General features: G+C 42.9%; 1 protein-coding gene across 1 annotated transcript in view; it reads left to right on the top strand.

Annotated features, from left to right (window-relative positions):
* Positions 1 to 15,784, top strand: part of EXOC2 (exocyst complex component 2) — a 116,361-nt gene extending 100,577 nt beyond the window's left edge. Inside the window, exons 24-28 of the mRNA XM_068163033.1 lie at positions 3,398 to 3,453; positions 7,328 to 7,450; positions 9,952 to 10,013; positions 10,642 to 10,701; positions 14,088 to 15,784. Of these exons, the coding sequence (XP_068019134.1) occupies positions 3,398 to 3,453; positions 7,328 to 7,450; positions 9,952 to 10,013; positions 10,642 to 10,701; positions 14,088 to 14,181 (395 nt within the window). The 3' untranslated portion in view covers positions 14,182 to 15,784. The remainder of the gene's footprint in view (positions 1 to 3,397; positions 3,454 to 7,327; positions 7,451 to 9,951; positions 10,014 to 10,641; positions 10,702 to 14,087) is intronic.
* Positions 15,785 to 16,005: the final 221 nt, after the last annotated feature.

Below are 16,005 nucleotides of genomic sequence, written 5' to 3'. Positions count from 1 at the left end.
GTGGGAGTGCAATGCATTGATGTTGTAACAGAATAATAATGTTTTCAGGAGAGAAACTGCAAGGGCTTGTCGAGACTTTCTTTACCACTTTTTCTGTCAGAACCTATGGGCAGGCATTTTGTTTATGCTTCAATATCCTGAAAAAAGAGGTATTTTCACCTTCAGAATGTTGTGTTTCACTCAATTAGCCTCATAGTTGCAACCTACAGCTCCGTGGTGCGTTAGCTTTCAGTGCTGTATAATAGGGCTGGCAGCATGGTGTCCCAAAAACCATGAGTGCGTGGGCTGCTGAGCAGTCCTACAGAAAGCTGCACACAAATTCTATTCCAGACAGAATTTTTCTTCTTTTTGAAATGAATTTCACAACAAACTCACAGTTGGGTGCCACTGTTTGTGTTTCCAATGAATCATTCTCCAGGAAAGTAATGCTTTGCTTCAGCGAAGCCTGCCACAAACACTCTGGTGATATAAATCAGAAACTGGATATTTCTTAATTGTAATTTTTCAGAATGCAGTACAATTGTTACATGCCTGCAGGTTTGGGTTTGTCTCCCCATACAGAAATGAAAATCCTTCACAAATAAGACCAAAAACAAGGGCTGGAGGGGGAAATACCCTTTTTATTTAAGCTCTGTTCACGGTAGGCAGCTGACTGCCCAGTAGCAATGGTTGTCACGACACCATCTGTTTAGCAGTGTAGTCAGAGCAAACCTGTTACACCATTACCTTCAATTCCCACCCTAAATTCACTGATGGTCAGTTCATTTCTACCTTTCTTGTGCCATCATTGTTCTTCATCTCAGCTTGTTCTTGTCTACTTCCACGTGCTGGCATTTTTGGAGTGCAGTTTCATCCTCTCTTTAGTTCATTTAGCTTACCAAGACAAGGTCTTTGAAATTATTAGATGCTGCAATTAAGGCAGCTATAGTTTCCTGTACAGACTGTCTCTAAACTGCACAGATTTGCAATGTTTGTGCCAAATTGTCTGCTCTTAACTTGTACCTTTCTAAGAAGGCGAGTAAATACTTGAGCTTGTGCTGAGCTCCCTTATCCTGAGGTCCCCCATTCAAGGCATGTAAGGAGCTACCAGAGGGAGCCCAGTAGAGGCTACAAAGGTGCTGAGGGTACTGGATCATCTGTCTGAGGAGGAAAGGCTGAGACACCTGGGGCTGTATCACCTGGAGAAGAGCAGACTGAGAGGGGATCTTCTCAATAGTAATCAATAGTTAAAGGGAGTGGAGCAAGAGGATGGGGCCAGAATCTTTCCAATGGTGCTCAGGTGACAGGATCAGGACAAGGGGCCACAGGCATAAACTGGAACCCAGGAGGTTTCACTGGACCATGAGAAAAAACTTCTTTGCTATGAAGGTGCCAGAGTTCTGGAGCAGGCTGTCCAGAGAGATTGTGGAGTCTCCTTCTCTGGATAGATTCCAGACCCACCTGGACATTGTGATCTTGAGCAACCTGCTGTGGGTGACCTGCTGTAGCAGCAGGGGGTGGACAAGATGATCTCCAGAGGTCCCCTCCAAACCCCACCATGCTGAGATTCTGTGAGATGTTTATTTAAGCACCATCAGCCAGGGCAAAGAAAGGCTGCTTACTTGACAAGTGGAATTTTCATTGACTAATGAAGATGCTGTGGTGGTGCTCAGACATCCTGTAATAGTTTAGCTCAAGGGCTAACCTGCCTGCTCCCCCAACACAGAATTGAGAAGAGGAGTGGCACACACAACTCAGGATTGAGATAAGAGTTTAATATAAGAGATAAGAGTTTAATATATCACAAGCACAATGTGTAATTACCTTAACTAATAATCTAATTAATAATACAGTGCATGATTACTTTATCTGAGCCTATATTCAGAAGAAGCATAGGAAGATACACAGGGGAAAAATCCAGCATAAAACAGAAAACCAAAACCATCAGCAACCCATCTCCCACCTGTTCTGCTGCCATGCCTGCAGTAAAAGCTAACACCCAAGAATCCAGAAGCAGCAACCAGAACAGGAAGCCTCCCATGTTGCAATCTGAACTTCAAGCCCCATGATACTTTGCTCCAGTTAGCACTTTCTATTTTTTGAAGCTGGCCTGACTGCAGCATGGTATGAATAGCAGCAGCAGGTTCAACTCAATCCGTGACACATCCATAGAGAAGGGAGACCCTCAGAGTCTTCGTCTCATGCAGCAGGGGTGCAAAAGTGAGAACACGTGGTTTCCACATGAATATTCTTGCTGTTACAAGATGATGCTGGTAAAAAGCTGAACACTGCATGGGTTTGTAGACCAAAATCAACACCCTGCACTCTGAGGTTAACTGCAAACCCAAATTTGCCTCATACCTCTTGAAGTGATTTGCATACCACCTTTCGGTGCCTAGTCAGGTTGTACTTGCTTGTGACGTGATACAAATGTTCTCCTCTGTGATATGAAGCCTGCAGAGGATTTAAACTGGGGCAGAGTGAAGTAGGAGGACAACAACAGTAGAAGAGGAAAAAGGAAGGGAGTGTTGTGTTTCCACATACCTGTGATCCTTTGGTGTGGTTCGAGTAGTGGTGTGTAGCACTCATACTTTGTTTTGCACATGACAGGGGAGGATAAAAAAGTCATTGTCAGAAAATGTCTAGTATTGTTCTATTTCTCCCTCCCTTCTTTTCCTGTTGCAAAACAATCACCAAGATAATGAGAAATTACACTCTGCTGTTTGGCTTGCTGGCTGAGGTGGAAAAAGTGAGATTTTTCAAGAGTGAAGCTAGTGAGATAAGGCATTAGAGATGTTTTGGAATGTGTGGGGAAAGGTTTGTGTTTTTCTTTACCTTTTTGTTATTCATATATCTCTCAGAGTGAAAACAGAACATTGCTTTCAAGAAGATCTTTCTTCTTTTGTGTGTTCAGAAATCAAGCTGCTTTTAGTGAGAGCAGTAAAATCTTCTGTGACACTTCTTTGTTATGAGCTTCTGGAACAGAGGCTATGTTGGTGTAGAGCTCAGCTCTGTCCCGGCTGCATGTTAGAACATGAGTCACCAGTCAAGGCCTCTCCCTCTGCTTGCCCTAAGCAGCCTTGCTTCCAACAGGAGGCTCTCCAGGAAGCCCCCTCCAGCCTAAACTCCATTACATCACACAGTGTAGACCCAGGCAATGGAAGCATTCATCATGCAGGGGGGTCCTGTCATCCTTTTCCACACCAGGAACCTGCTAGCTTTGTTAACCTTTTGCTGTAAGGAAACATGCCTTTCTCCATCTGATTTGAAAAAAGGAAATAGGCTGGTGGTGTGGCTGTGGAACTTTCTCTTTCTGCCTCTGGTTGCAAAAGCACTAGTGAAAGAATTTAAAGAAAAAGTCATCTTTGCTGAGACAATAGGATGAAAGTAATTAATTATCCCATTTATTTTGTTTCAGGTGTCAGGAACTATTTGAAGGAAGCGTTAGTGAACATCATTGCTGTGCATGCAGAGGTAAGGAAAATCTAGATGGCTCCATTCTTGTGTTCCTGTGGATAATTTTACTCTACTTTGCCTGGTAAATCCTGGCCTTCATCACCCCTGAAAACTGAACCTCTGTTGAGGTGTCTTCATTATAGCTGTAGATACCTTGGGGTTAGGTTTAACCAACCAAGTGGACAACTGCTGACTTCTCTAAGGGCAGGAGAAGAGCAGTTCTTGTTTATACTCAGTCACACTCCATCACACCTTTTTGTTTCCATTTTCTGATGAAGCAGAAAGCCAAAGTGTAAAGCTCAATTCTTCCCTTTTCATGCAGTTTAAATGTATCTATAAAGAGATATAGCAAGATAGCATGCTGCCTGTCTCTAATTAACTTTGTTTTCCACAACACATGGAAATGAGCCTGTGCTTTGCTTCAGAAGTTCAACACCTGCCCCTGGGGATGAAAAGGGAATGCCTGTCATTCTTGCACCATAAAATGCTGAAACCTTCACCCAGAAAGTTTTCTAGTGTATGAACAGCACAAATTGTCTTCAGTACTTGGGTGGGTAGTGGCTTATGATAGGGAGTGCATATTGTCATTAAATTGTTAAAATAATATGCTTGGGGAGCTGCAGTTCTTTGGCCTTTTGTGGTGAAATGCAGGAATTTTCTATATCCTTTAAATTCCAATGTCTGTTCCTGTAGCCTCCTTCCTTCTAACCATCATGAGTCTTACCAGATTACTATAGGTAGTAACATCACTCATCCCTTTCAACACACAAGAAGTGTGGCTGCTTTACCTTTTCCATCCACTTAAATTCTGATGAAATGCATTTGGGAGTTTTATTTTATTCCTCCTTAAATTACCATAATTCACATAAATTGAAATCTTTTCAGAAGCTTTAAACATCACTTGGAGTAGTTCTTATTTAGTTCCAGTATTTACTCAGAGCAGTTTTCAGAGAAGCGTTGCTGATCTTGCCCACGGCTTCCAAAAAGGGAATAAGCAACACCAAAAATACATCCCAACATGGGTTTTATCAGCAGAGTGGAAAACCATGAAAATAAAAGTGGGAGCTTTTGCTTTAGAGTCAAAGGCATTTCATAGAATCATAGAATCAGTCAGGGTTGGAAGGGACCACAAGGATCATCTAGTTCCAACCCCCCTACCATGGGCAGGGACACCTCACACTACATCAGGCTGGCCAGAGCCTCATCCAGCCTGGGCTTAAACACCTCCAGGGATGGGGCCTCAACCACCTCCCTGGACAACCCATTCCAGGGCTTCACCACTCTCACGATAAAAGACTTCCTCACATGCAGTCTGAATCTCCCCACCTCCAGCTTCATTCCATTCCCCCTAGTCCTATCACTCCCTGACACCCTAAAAAGTCCCTCCCCAGCCTTCTTGTAGGCCCCCTTCAGATACTGGAAGGCCACAATTTGGTCACCTTGGAGCCTTCTCTTTTCCAGACTGAACAGCCCCAACTCCTTCAGTCTGTCCTCGTAGGAGAGGTGCTCCAGCCCTCTGATCATCCTCGTGGCCCTTCTCTGGACACCTTCCAGCACCTCCAGATCCTTCTTGTAATAGGGGCTCCAGAACTGGATGCACAGGTGGGGTCTCACCAGACCTGAGTAGAGGGGGAGAATCACGTCCCTTGACCTGTTGGCCACACTTCTCTTGATGCAGCCCAGGATCTGATTTGCTTTCCGGGCTGCAAGTGCACACTGAGAGCTCATGTTGAGCTTCTCGTCCACCAGCACCCCCAAGTCTCTCTCCTCAGGACTGCTTTCCAGCCAGTCACTGCCCAGCTTGTATTTGTGCCTGGGATTGCCTCGACCCATATGCAGGACCCTGCCCTTGGTCTTGTTGAATCTCATGAGGTTGGCTTGTGCCCACCTCTCCAGCCTGTCAAGGTCCCTCTGGATGGCCTCCCTTCCCTCCAGCGTGTCTGCTGCACCACACAGCTTGGTGTCATCAGCAAACTTGCTGAGGGTGCACTCAATGCCACTGTCCATGGCACTGACAAAGATGTTGAATAAGACAGGTCCCAGGACTGATCCCTGAGGGACTCCACTTGTCACTGGCCTCCACTGGGACATGGACCCATTGACAGCTGCTCTTGTAAATGTGCACACTCCTTAGACTGCTGCCACAGAGAAGTGTGGCGCCTTGCTGATTTCATCGGCACCGATACCGATTCTGGCCCAAATAAATTTCTAGATGTGAAATATTACAGAAGTATGAGAGCGTGTGTCAAGATGAAACTCCCATTTCCACTGTTTTCTGGTGAAATTTGTGAGCTGGGTCAAACTGAAGTTTATTTAGCAAGGCAGCAAGTTTCTGTAGCTTGAAACGGCAAAAAATTAACCATCAGCTGAAGAGCAAGCACAGACTTGGGGCGGAAGGAAAATTCTTTCTCTGCCTTTGAGTTCTTGTTCAACTGCAGTCAAAATAAGGGCTTCTCACTGCAAATTTTTGATGATTCACCACTGCTGAGAATTCTTTTTTTCTGGATCTTGTATAGTAACTTCAAGAGTGCTTGTCGTGGATGCAAATACTCTTTTCTCAGTAGAAGATTTTGGGTCATGTTCCTGGTATGTTTGTCTTGAATTGCTCAGCAATATCTGCTGCTGAGTAAGGTGACCCTTCCCAACTTGTCACTTGTTTGGCTTTTTTTCCTACTGTACAGCTAAGTGTGTCACTTAACTGTTTTGAACCACAAAAGCTAAAACAGGCTCATGTTTGGATTACCCATTGCTATTTGAGTGGCTGAGAACTGACATTTGCGGTCAGTGCACTTAGCAGCTGTATGGGATCCCTGATACATGATTCACTGCTTAAATCCTGCATTTCTTTCATTTTCTCCTTAATTCACTTCTATACACATGTATGAATACTGCTCTTCCTTGTCAGGAGATCACTTCTTCACATAAATCCAAAGGCATTTTAGCAAAGCAACATTCCACTGCTTATACTTTTTAGGTAATTTTAAAGCAAAAATCAGAAGGGAAATGTTTAAAAGCTGTGCAGCTGATTTTGCCTTCTTCCACCACTCCAATCATATCATCTGTGTCCCTGCCTATGGTAGAGGATTAGAACTTTGATGATTTTTAAGGTCCCTTCCATCCCAAACCATTCTATGATCTTCAGTTCCTTATGTCATCATCTCCCCTAACCCTGTACAGTTTTAGGACAGCTTTATTATCACCTCTAAGTCTTGACACAGGTTTGGTCTCTCTAACCTATAATCTCACTTCTTCTTATTTCCAACCCCTTGGCCTTTTCCCCATTGCTGTGTAGCAAAATCATACTTTTCTTTTTTTGTTTTTAATTCACCAACAATTTCTCACTTCCTTAAAGCTCCCTTTAAGGGTAATTGGTCTCTTCATGCTTTCCTTCAGGTATAGATCTAACATGCATGGCTGTTGTGTTGCAGTTGAGGTTCTAAACCTCACATTCAAGAAAGAGGATTCAAGTACCAGTTAAAAAAGTTATAAAATTAAGCATAAAAAGGTGGCCTTGATCATAGAATCACAGAATGGTTTGGGTTGGAAGGGACCTTAAAGATCATTTAGTTCAAAGGCCCCTGCAATGGGCAAGGAGCATTCCTACTAGACCAGGTTACTCAAGGCCCAACCCGACATTGGACACTTCCAGGCTTAGAGCCTCCACAACTTCTCTGGACAGCCTGTTCCAGTTCCCTACCACCCTCATGGGGAAGAATTTTCTCCTAATGTCTAATCTATGTTAAGATTCTCCCAGTTTAATGCCATTACCCCTTGTCCTGTCTCTATGTGCCTTTGTACAAAGTCTCCTTCCAGCTTTTTACTGGAATTCTGCTGTGGAAGATAATCTGTTGTTACTACTTCTGTGCTCACACTGCTTCTTTCATAAAATCAGGTGTTTACAGTTTCCAAAGACTTAGTTCCTCGGGTGATGTCAAGGGTTGTAGAAGCAGTCTCTGAAGAGCTGAGTCGACTGATGCAGTGTGTGTCATCCTTCAGCAAAAATGGAGCTCTACAGGTACTTGGGTGCATTGTACTGTCCAACAGCTGAGTCTAGAACACTGAGAAGGACGGAGGGGAGGGATCCATCTTTGTAGTTGTTGGATTTATTGTAGCAGCAAGGCCAAGGAGGTAAAAAGGATCAGATACCAGTATACAACCTATTCCACATTCATGGGTTAATACCCTTTGGAATATTGGTTCTTGGATTTGACTGTATTTTGGTGTTGTCTTTGTGTCTGCATGCATAAAAAGTCATCTGTATTGTGTGAGATACACTGGTTGCTGTGGCTGTAACAAGCCAGAAGAGCCAACTCACAGTTTCCATTATACATGGCACCATTCTGCATTATGATTGGGAGAGTAATTGCCCAGTTGCAAACCTTATTTTCCATTTACTGGTAGAAATTAATATAGAAAGATCACAGCCAAATAAGACTGGCTGCCCATTTAAAGCCAAATCTGTGAACATCTATTTGAACCAAATCAAATCTACTCAGATATCATTTTTGAGTAGACAATCCACCATAAGAACTTGCTGCCTAAACCCATAACTGGATTTCCTCTCCTTACTGTAAACTTTTAAGTCACAGTCATTTTCTGTTCCTCTGAAACTCCTGTCTGGAAGAGAGCAGCAGTGTGAGTTATCTGAGCCTGGTCAGAGTGGTCAAAGAGTACCCATTCCCAGAGAGAAGCCTGATTCCCACATCCTATAACCCACGATTTTCCACCACCTCTGTTTAGGCTGAGGTACTTGAAAATGTGTCACTTTCCCATGGTGCTGCTGCCTCCTAAAACGTAGGAAAGACTCCAGAGTTTGAAAGGTAGTATTTCAAACCATCCAAGGCTGTTCAACTTGGAGCCCCATAGAGAAAGAGATGAAACATTCTGTGGTGAGAAAAGCATTTCTCAGGAGCATAAAATTGGTGGGTGGCAATGTCAAATTTTGTACCACAAAGTTTAGCACTAAAAGCATAAGTCTCAACTGGCTTTCTACCTTAAACCCCAGCAAGTTACCTATCTGAAGTCTCTGCTGGCTTCCTGTCTGGGGGAGAGGTGAGAGGAAGATCCAAAAGCCAAAGCTTTTCATTAGAACTGGAATTAGATGTCTGTGGTGCATTATAAAAGGTTTTGTTTTGGAAGATTAATGCTCATTGAGGTGTAAATACAGATTGATTTCTGTAATGGCTAACTGGGTTAAACTTTATGATTAACACAAAAAAATGTAAATTAGGATGAAGTTCACTTTATATTTTTTAATCATGGAATCACAGAATTCTTTCATTTGGCAAAGACCTTCAAGATCATCAAGTCACGGTATCACACAGTATCACCAAGGTTGGAAGAGACCTCAAAGATCATCAAGTCCGACCTGTCACTACAGACCTTATGACTAGACCCCAAGTGCTACGTCCAGTCCCACCTTGAACACCTCCAGGGATGGTGACTCCACCACCTCCCTGGGCAGCCCATTCCAATGGCTAACGACTCTCTCTGTGAAGAACTTTCTCCTCCCCTGTAGCCTAAGCTTCCCCTGGCACAGCTTGAGACTGTGTCCTCTTGTTCTGGTGCTGGTTGCTTGAGAGAAGAGACCAACTCCCTGCTAGCTACAACCACCCTTCAGGTAGTTGTAGACAGCAATAAGGTCTCCCCTGAGCCTCCTCTTCTCCAGGCTAAACAACCCCGGATCCCTCAGCCTCTCCTCGTAGGGCTTGTGCTCAAGGCCTCTCACCAGCCTTGTTGCCCTTTTCTGGACACGTTCAAAAGTCCAACCACTGTCTCATTCTACATTGAAATGACTTAAAGTATTGATCACACACATAACATTTCTGTTCCATGTAAAATCTGTGATCATCATTATTTTATTTTTTTACTTCAAAAGCTAAAGGACCATCTCTGAATTCAGTTTAATCTTTGTGGAGTCCATCCTCCACCACAGTCTGCCCAGGTGAAAATTAACACCCAGACACACAGTAAAGTGCGGGGGTAAAAACCCCAAGCCTGGGTGCCCACCAGGTGACAAGCAAGAAGCAGAGCACAGTAATTCTCCTTATCTCATGGAAAAATAATGAATTTAAGAGGAGAAGCAAGAATAAAATGTGTGTTGACAGATTCTTGTGGTCTTGTGTTTTCCTCTTCCCTGGCTCGGCTGTGCTGTGAGAAGTTAATCTCACTGTATTTAATAAAAAAATAATTAAGGTCATGTCCTTCTGTCTTCCTGTCACAGTACAAAGAAGATTGGGCCAAATTGAAGACTTTTTTGCTGTTACTGAGAGACAAACCAATGTTTTCACTGCTTCATAGTGACCGTACAAACAGTTTGACTTGAATCAAAAGTAGGAAACTGTCCCTTTTCACAGCCTTCTTCACACAGCAGCCTGGCAACGAAAAATACAGGAAACAAACTGTTCAAAGCCACAGCTACAGTCTGTGGTGATACTCACCTTGAAAAAGATGAAGCTTTGGCATATTGGCGTTCACCTGATGTCGTTGTTTCAATGTTTGTGTTTCTGTCTTTAGGCGAGACTGGAAATCTGTGCCTTGAGGGACACTGTGGCCATATACCTGACACCTGAGAGCAAGTAAGATGTGCTGCAGGATCCGGTTTTCTGTGTAATGGAATCCTCAGTAATCATGCAAAAGAATGTAAATCAAGGAATTTCACTTTCAATACAATCATAGACTCATTTAGCCTGGAAAAGGCCTTTAAGATTACCAAGTCCAACCATTAACCCAGAACTGCCAGATTACCACTAAACCATGCCCCTCAGCACCACCTCTATAGAATCATAGAATCATTAAAGGTTGGAAAAGACCTCTAAGATCATCAAGTAATTACTTTTGTAGGGCAGAATGCAATGACCTGCCTGCTGAGCACGGAAAGCCAAAATCCATGTTTTATCCATACTTCATGCTCTGATGGTCAGTTAGTTTGAGGCAGAGGGAAGGATAACTATCTGCAAGAGTCCAGAAGGTCAAGTACAGTCTTGAATCAGCCACTGTTGTAACATTTCCCATTGAATTATGGTGTGCATCACACCTGTGACTATTTTATGTTTAATTTGCACATGAACATCAGTTCTCAAGTCAATATTCTGCTAGTTTACTGAGATAAGAATTGGTAACATATCTCCGTGGAGCATGAAGAGAGGAACTGTGAATGATGGGACTTGTGCCAGGGAAAAACTAGTATTTCCATTTTCCTCATAGGTCAAGCTTCAAGCAAGCGTTGGAAGCCTTGCCTCAGCTCTCAAGTGGGACTGACAAAAAGTGAGTATAGTAATGGACCTTCTTGCCTCCTCTCTGGTCTTTAGAATTAGTTCTTTTTACTCTTTTATGAGAACTTTGTTATAAAAGGGTCAACGAATGGAATGGAATGGAATGGAATGGAATGGAATGGAATAGAATGGAATGGAATGGAATGGAATAGAATAGAATAGAATAGAATAGAATAGAATAGAATAGAATAGAATAGAATAGAATAGAATAGAATAGAATAGAATAGAATAGAATAGAATAGAATAGAATAGAATAGAACAGGACCAGACCAGACCAGGTTGGAAGAGACCTTCAAGATCATCATGTCCAACCCATCATCCAACACCATCTAATCAACTAAACCATGGCACCAAGCACCCCATCAAGTCTCTTCCTAAACACCTCCAGTGATGGTGACTCCACCACCTCCCCGGGCAGCACATTCCAATGGGCAATCACTCTCTCTGTGAAGAATTTCTTCCTAACATCCAGTCTAAACTTCCCCTGGTGCAGCTTGAGACTATCCTCTTGTTCTGGTGCTGGTTGCCTGGGAGAAGAGACCAGCCCCTGCCTGTCTACAACCTCCCTTCAGATAGTTGTATATCTGAATTAGAGAGCAGAAACCTCTTTGGACAGAGTTTGTTCATCATCACACAGAAGAGCTGATAGCTTTCTGGCACATCCCTCTTGCCATTTCAGTGTAGCTTGTATTTATTTTGTCATTTCAGTCCATTTTAGCCTTTTTCATTTTGAAATTTCTCTGAGGTCCCAAGTCTTTTCTTACTGAATTAACAGCAATGAACAAACAAACAAAAATGGGCACTGAAAATAATCCAAGCATTTGCCAGCTGATATTTGGAGAGCTACCCAAATTGGTCTGTTTCATTTTAAAAGCAAATAAGAGTCTGTGGCTCGTTCTTATACATCACAAGTGCTGGATTCCTCCTTCCACACCATAGCAATCTTTGGCAGCCCAGCTGCTTTGCTGTGTCACACTTAGCGTGCTGCGGTTTGGTTTACAAGCCCAGCTTCATAAAGAAGAGCACAGTGAAGCTAAGATGGGTTTGTAACAAGTTTGTTGGTGTAACTGTAGATGTTCAGAACTTGAGAGTGGTGCTTTCAGGAACTGAGCTGCATCCATGAGTCATTTCGCACTTAACAGTCGGAATTGTAGTGTATGTTGCAGTCACCTGAGGAGACTGTGCAGCCTGTGCTTCACGGGCTGTGCCTTCTTCCAGATCTCCTCTATCTATTCAAACTTGCTCCTTGCTAGCCACAAACCTTAAGTTACCTCCTTGCCTTACTTGGCTCTTATGCCTTATGAGAGATAGGCACCAGTTTTGAGTATGGAGTTTTCTTTCAAGTCAGACTTTCTGAAACACCTGTAGAATTATTTTGTGTTACATTAATCACAAGCATCTGAGCTTCATGGGACAGATAAGAATCAAGGACTGCATCATTTTAACATCTGCCTCAGAGTTCTGAGCCCTAGACAGTGTAGAACTGGTCCTGTTTCCCAGGTTATTACACCATAATTGTCATCATTCCAGGCAGCTTGTCATCAGTTTGTGTGAAGTAACACCCATTTGTGCCCTGATGTGGAGCTGTTCCTTTATGCCTATTAGTATGAGCAGTCCATTGTTCATGTGTTTATTTCATAGTCATTGCTGTGACACTAACCAGTGAGTGTGGCCATAGTCACCTTCCAGAGGACCTAATGAGGAAGCAGAGACTGATTTTGTGGTTCACATTGTTTTTCTTGTGCTTCTTTTTTAACACACTGTATCATTTCTTCTGTTATCTGTTGTTCAAAAGTCACATGTGAGGTGATGCCTATCTGCCCTGTCTAGCTTGGGTTTGAAACAGAGCAGGAACTTCAGAGAACTCATTCTTCCCTAGAATACAGGATACATAAAACACCCAGGCAAGGGTGTAAAATTTCCTATTGCATCTCTACTCTCATAAGTATCTCCTCCACCAGAGCCATCAACATCCTTGGTCCCACACCTGCAACTTGTGGATTACAATGAATATTGTCCATTGCACCACACACCTTCATAGCAGCTATGCAGATGTAAAGGGACCGTTGTTAGGCTCCAGAGTAAGTGCCCACATAGTTTCTCCATACTAGACAAGAACACAGTTTCCAGTGAATCAATGTTTCTCCTAGAAGAGTCATAACCAGCTTCAAGTTTCCAGTCACAATACCTGAATCTACAAGATAGCTTCCAAAGACCTGAAATTAAGCTACACACAAGAAGCTGTGGCCTTGAGAAGGGATACTGGGTTTATGGCACACAGGCAGCTTCTGGATTTTTCCTGTAGAAGTATCTTATGATGTTTATGATGTTCTCCACCAGCCCTGTGGCCACATCTCTCAAGGTGATCTTCATCTGTAAGATTCATCTGAGAGAGTCATTGCCATTGGAATGAGCTGCCCAGGGAGATGGTGGAGTCACCATCCTTGGAGGTGTTCAAGAGGGGACTGGGTGCAGCACTTGATGCCATGGTTTAGTCATGGGGTCTGTGATGATAGGTTGGACTTGATGATCTTTGAGGTCTCTTCCAACCTTGGTGATTCTGTGTGATATACACATTTTATCATCTTGATAGCATTGTGTCATGCTTAGAGGCTGGCTGCCTTTAAGAAACCGTAGAGTACAGGCCTCCAGAGGCCAGATAGGTCCAGGAGGTGGACCAGGAAGTGTAATTTCTGTTATTTCATTCCCAGAATGCCGGCATCTCCCATTTATAAGGGGACGGCACAAGCTGTTCCTGCCCCGTTCTTCCCCTTTCCCTCTCTCTCTCCTTTGCAATGCTGCTCCCTTATCTTTACAACGTGGGGGAGTGAAGCCTTGAGTGGCCTTGACAGGGCCTGAAGCTGGCAAGCAGAATTTTAGCTTCATCACACTGGTTTGGTGATGGGGGTGCAGAGAGGCTTTGTACTGGGGGGAGGCATTTGAGGCCTGGATTTTGGCCTGATTTGGTAGAGGGTGGGGAAACTTTGGCCTAAGGAAGTTCTTGGATAACCTATGGATTTCTTTGTATTTTATAAGCTTGGCACTGTAGTAGGTAGTTTGTGAATTGCACTTCCATTTAAACTTCCAATAATATTCTGTATTTCTGTCCAATCCTGTGTGGAGTTTTCCTGTAACGACTTTGAGAAGAGTTAGAGAGCCTGTCTTGTTCCTAAAACTGAGACACACATTTGTGCCTAGATTGTCCTTCAGCCACAGATCATCCCAACTCACTTGGTACACTTCTACGTATCTGTATTATTCAGATACTTGACCAGATCTGATTTTAGGCCCTTTATTGAAGTCTCAGAATACCCAAAACTTTTGGTAGCCGTTCCCTTTCGAGAGTTTGTGGAAGTTGTAACAATTTCCCTTTTACAGGTTGCTGGAAGAGTTGCTAAACAAGTTCAAGAGCAGCATGCACTTGCAGCTGACCTGTTTTCAAGCTTCTTCATCAGCAACGATGAAAACCTAGACAACGACACAATGCAGACAGCTCAGAAGACAAACATCAGCTGTTTCCTGAGTACTTCTTCAATTCCTTTGAAGACTCTGAAGAAAAAAGGAATTGCACTCAAGTGATCATGAGATACATCCCTTTGTGTGATGGTGTGGGGAATCCTGCTGAGTGAGACTTTTGGACATAGATACCTTAATAAAACAATTTTCTGTCCACTCTGTTTCATTCTGAGGACAGAACTAAGCCACTTTTGTTTACATGCACTCCTCTTGGCTGTACGCTGATGAAGAAATACTCAGTGGGGTGCTGCAATCTCAGCTGCAGTTGTTAAAAATGTATTTTTAACCCACTGGAATGGATTTTTAGCAAATGCAACCTGTAATTTGAGTGTTACTCGCTTTGTTCAGTGTATCAAGCTGTCACTTTCTTGCTGTAGAACACTACTGGTATGACTGGAAAACTCAACTCGTGTAAACTGATGAAAAATAAGTAATAAAAATTACTACATACAGTGTTCAGATACAACATGGAGAAGGGCACTTTCTGCTCTTGCATTTAAGAAGGATCACTTTTTTTTCCTGGTGTTTTTGAGTGATCTTAAGTCTTCAGTTCTTGAGAGGTTTTTATTTCCGTGCTGCTTCTTTAATTAAATGCATTCCTGCCTCTCTTATTTCTCCCTTCTATTGTAATACTGATGGTAACCTGAGAGAAACTTTTCTGTCTTTGATAATTAAAGAACAGCACTCTGAGTTTATAAGATTGGTAGAAATGTTCACATGAAATACTCTTTGGTGCTAAGAGGTAGAAAAGTTCCTAGTCCCTCATGTCAGCAGAAGAAAGGAGAAGCACAATGTTGGTTTTGCTGCTTCTTACTCCTCTTGTCTTGTCTTGTTCTTATAGGCTCATGACCACCATCTTCCTTTTCCTTCTTATTAGTCTCTCCTCACCACCACTTAATGGAGTTGGTGTGCAGGGGTGTAAGGATTCAGAAGGAAAGAACAATTTTGCTGCCATTGAGCTCTAGTTACACACAGATCGTGGACCATCTTCTCAAGATTTGACACTGACTTTCATTTTGGGCATTGGCAGAAGATGCAGGAAGCTGTAAGAACACAGCCACTAATAGAAGTGGTCCAGTTTTGGGGGTTGAGGTGTGGGTTTAGCTAATAACTGAAATCACAGCTTGCAGGTAAACCATGAAGTAATTATTCATCCTGCATTTGCAGCCCTCTGGAGTGGGACTTCTTAGAAACAATGCACTGAGTTTTCAACAGGGCTCTTCTCTTCTGTCAGTTCAGTTACGTGCTTAAAACACAGCATCCATTTCCTTCAGTGTTAAATACTGGAGAAGCAGCTTCATGCACATGTATCTGCTCATTAAAATTGTGTATGTAGTAATAGCTTGTTGAATGGACGTTTGAAACTTCAGCTGTACGTTGTTAATGGCTTCCAGGAGAATTGTTAAAACCCCTGGAGCAAGGCTGGTTTGTTAAGTGTAGTCTTTTCTGAGTTGGTTGTAGTCTTAGCTGTTGGTATTAACCAAAATAGTCACCCAGTTACCTCCATCTGTAAAAGATTTCTCTTTGGAGTAATAAAATAGGAAGAAAGGTGGTCAAAAGCTCTTGTTGTATTTCTCACTCGCCAATAAATGTGGTTTCTGTATGAATTTTGCCAGTGCTCATGTATCAAATATGTTCCTAAGTATTAAAACCACGTTTTGTCATCTGTACTGAACTGATATATGTTCACAGAATCAGAATCCTCAAATCCCAGCACAGTGAGGCTTGGAAGGGACCTCTGGAGATCATCTACTCCAACCGCCCTGCTAAAGCAGGGTCA

This window comes from Melanerpes formicivorus, unplaced genomic scaffold (assembly GCF_026170545.1).
Source record: "Melanerpes formicivorus ecotype bairdi unplaced genomic scaffold, bMelFor1.0.p_v2 SCAF_69, whole genome shotgun sequence".
Taxonomy (NCBI): Eukaryota; Metazoa; Chordata; class Aves; order Piciformes; family Picidae; genus Melanerpes; species Melanerpes formicivorus.
This window is presented reverse-complemented; position numbering and strand designations above follow the sequence as displayed.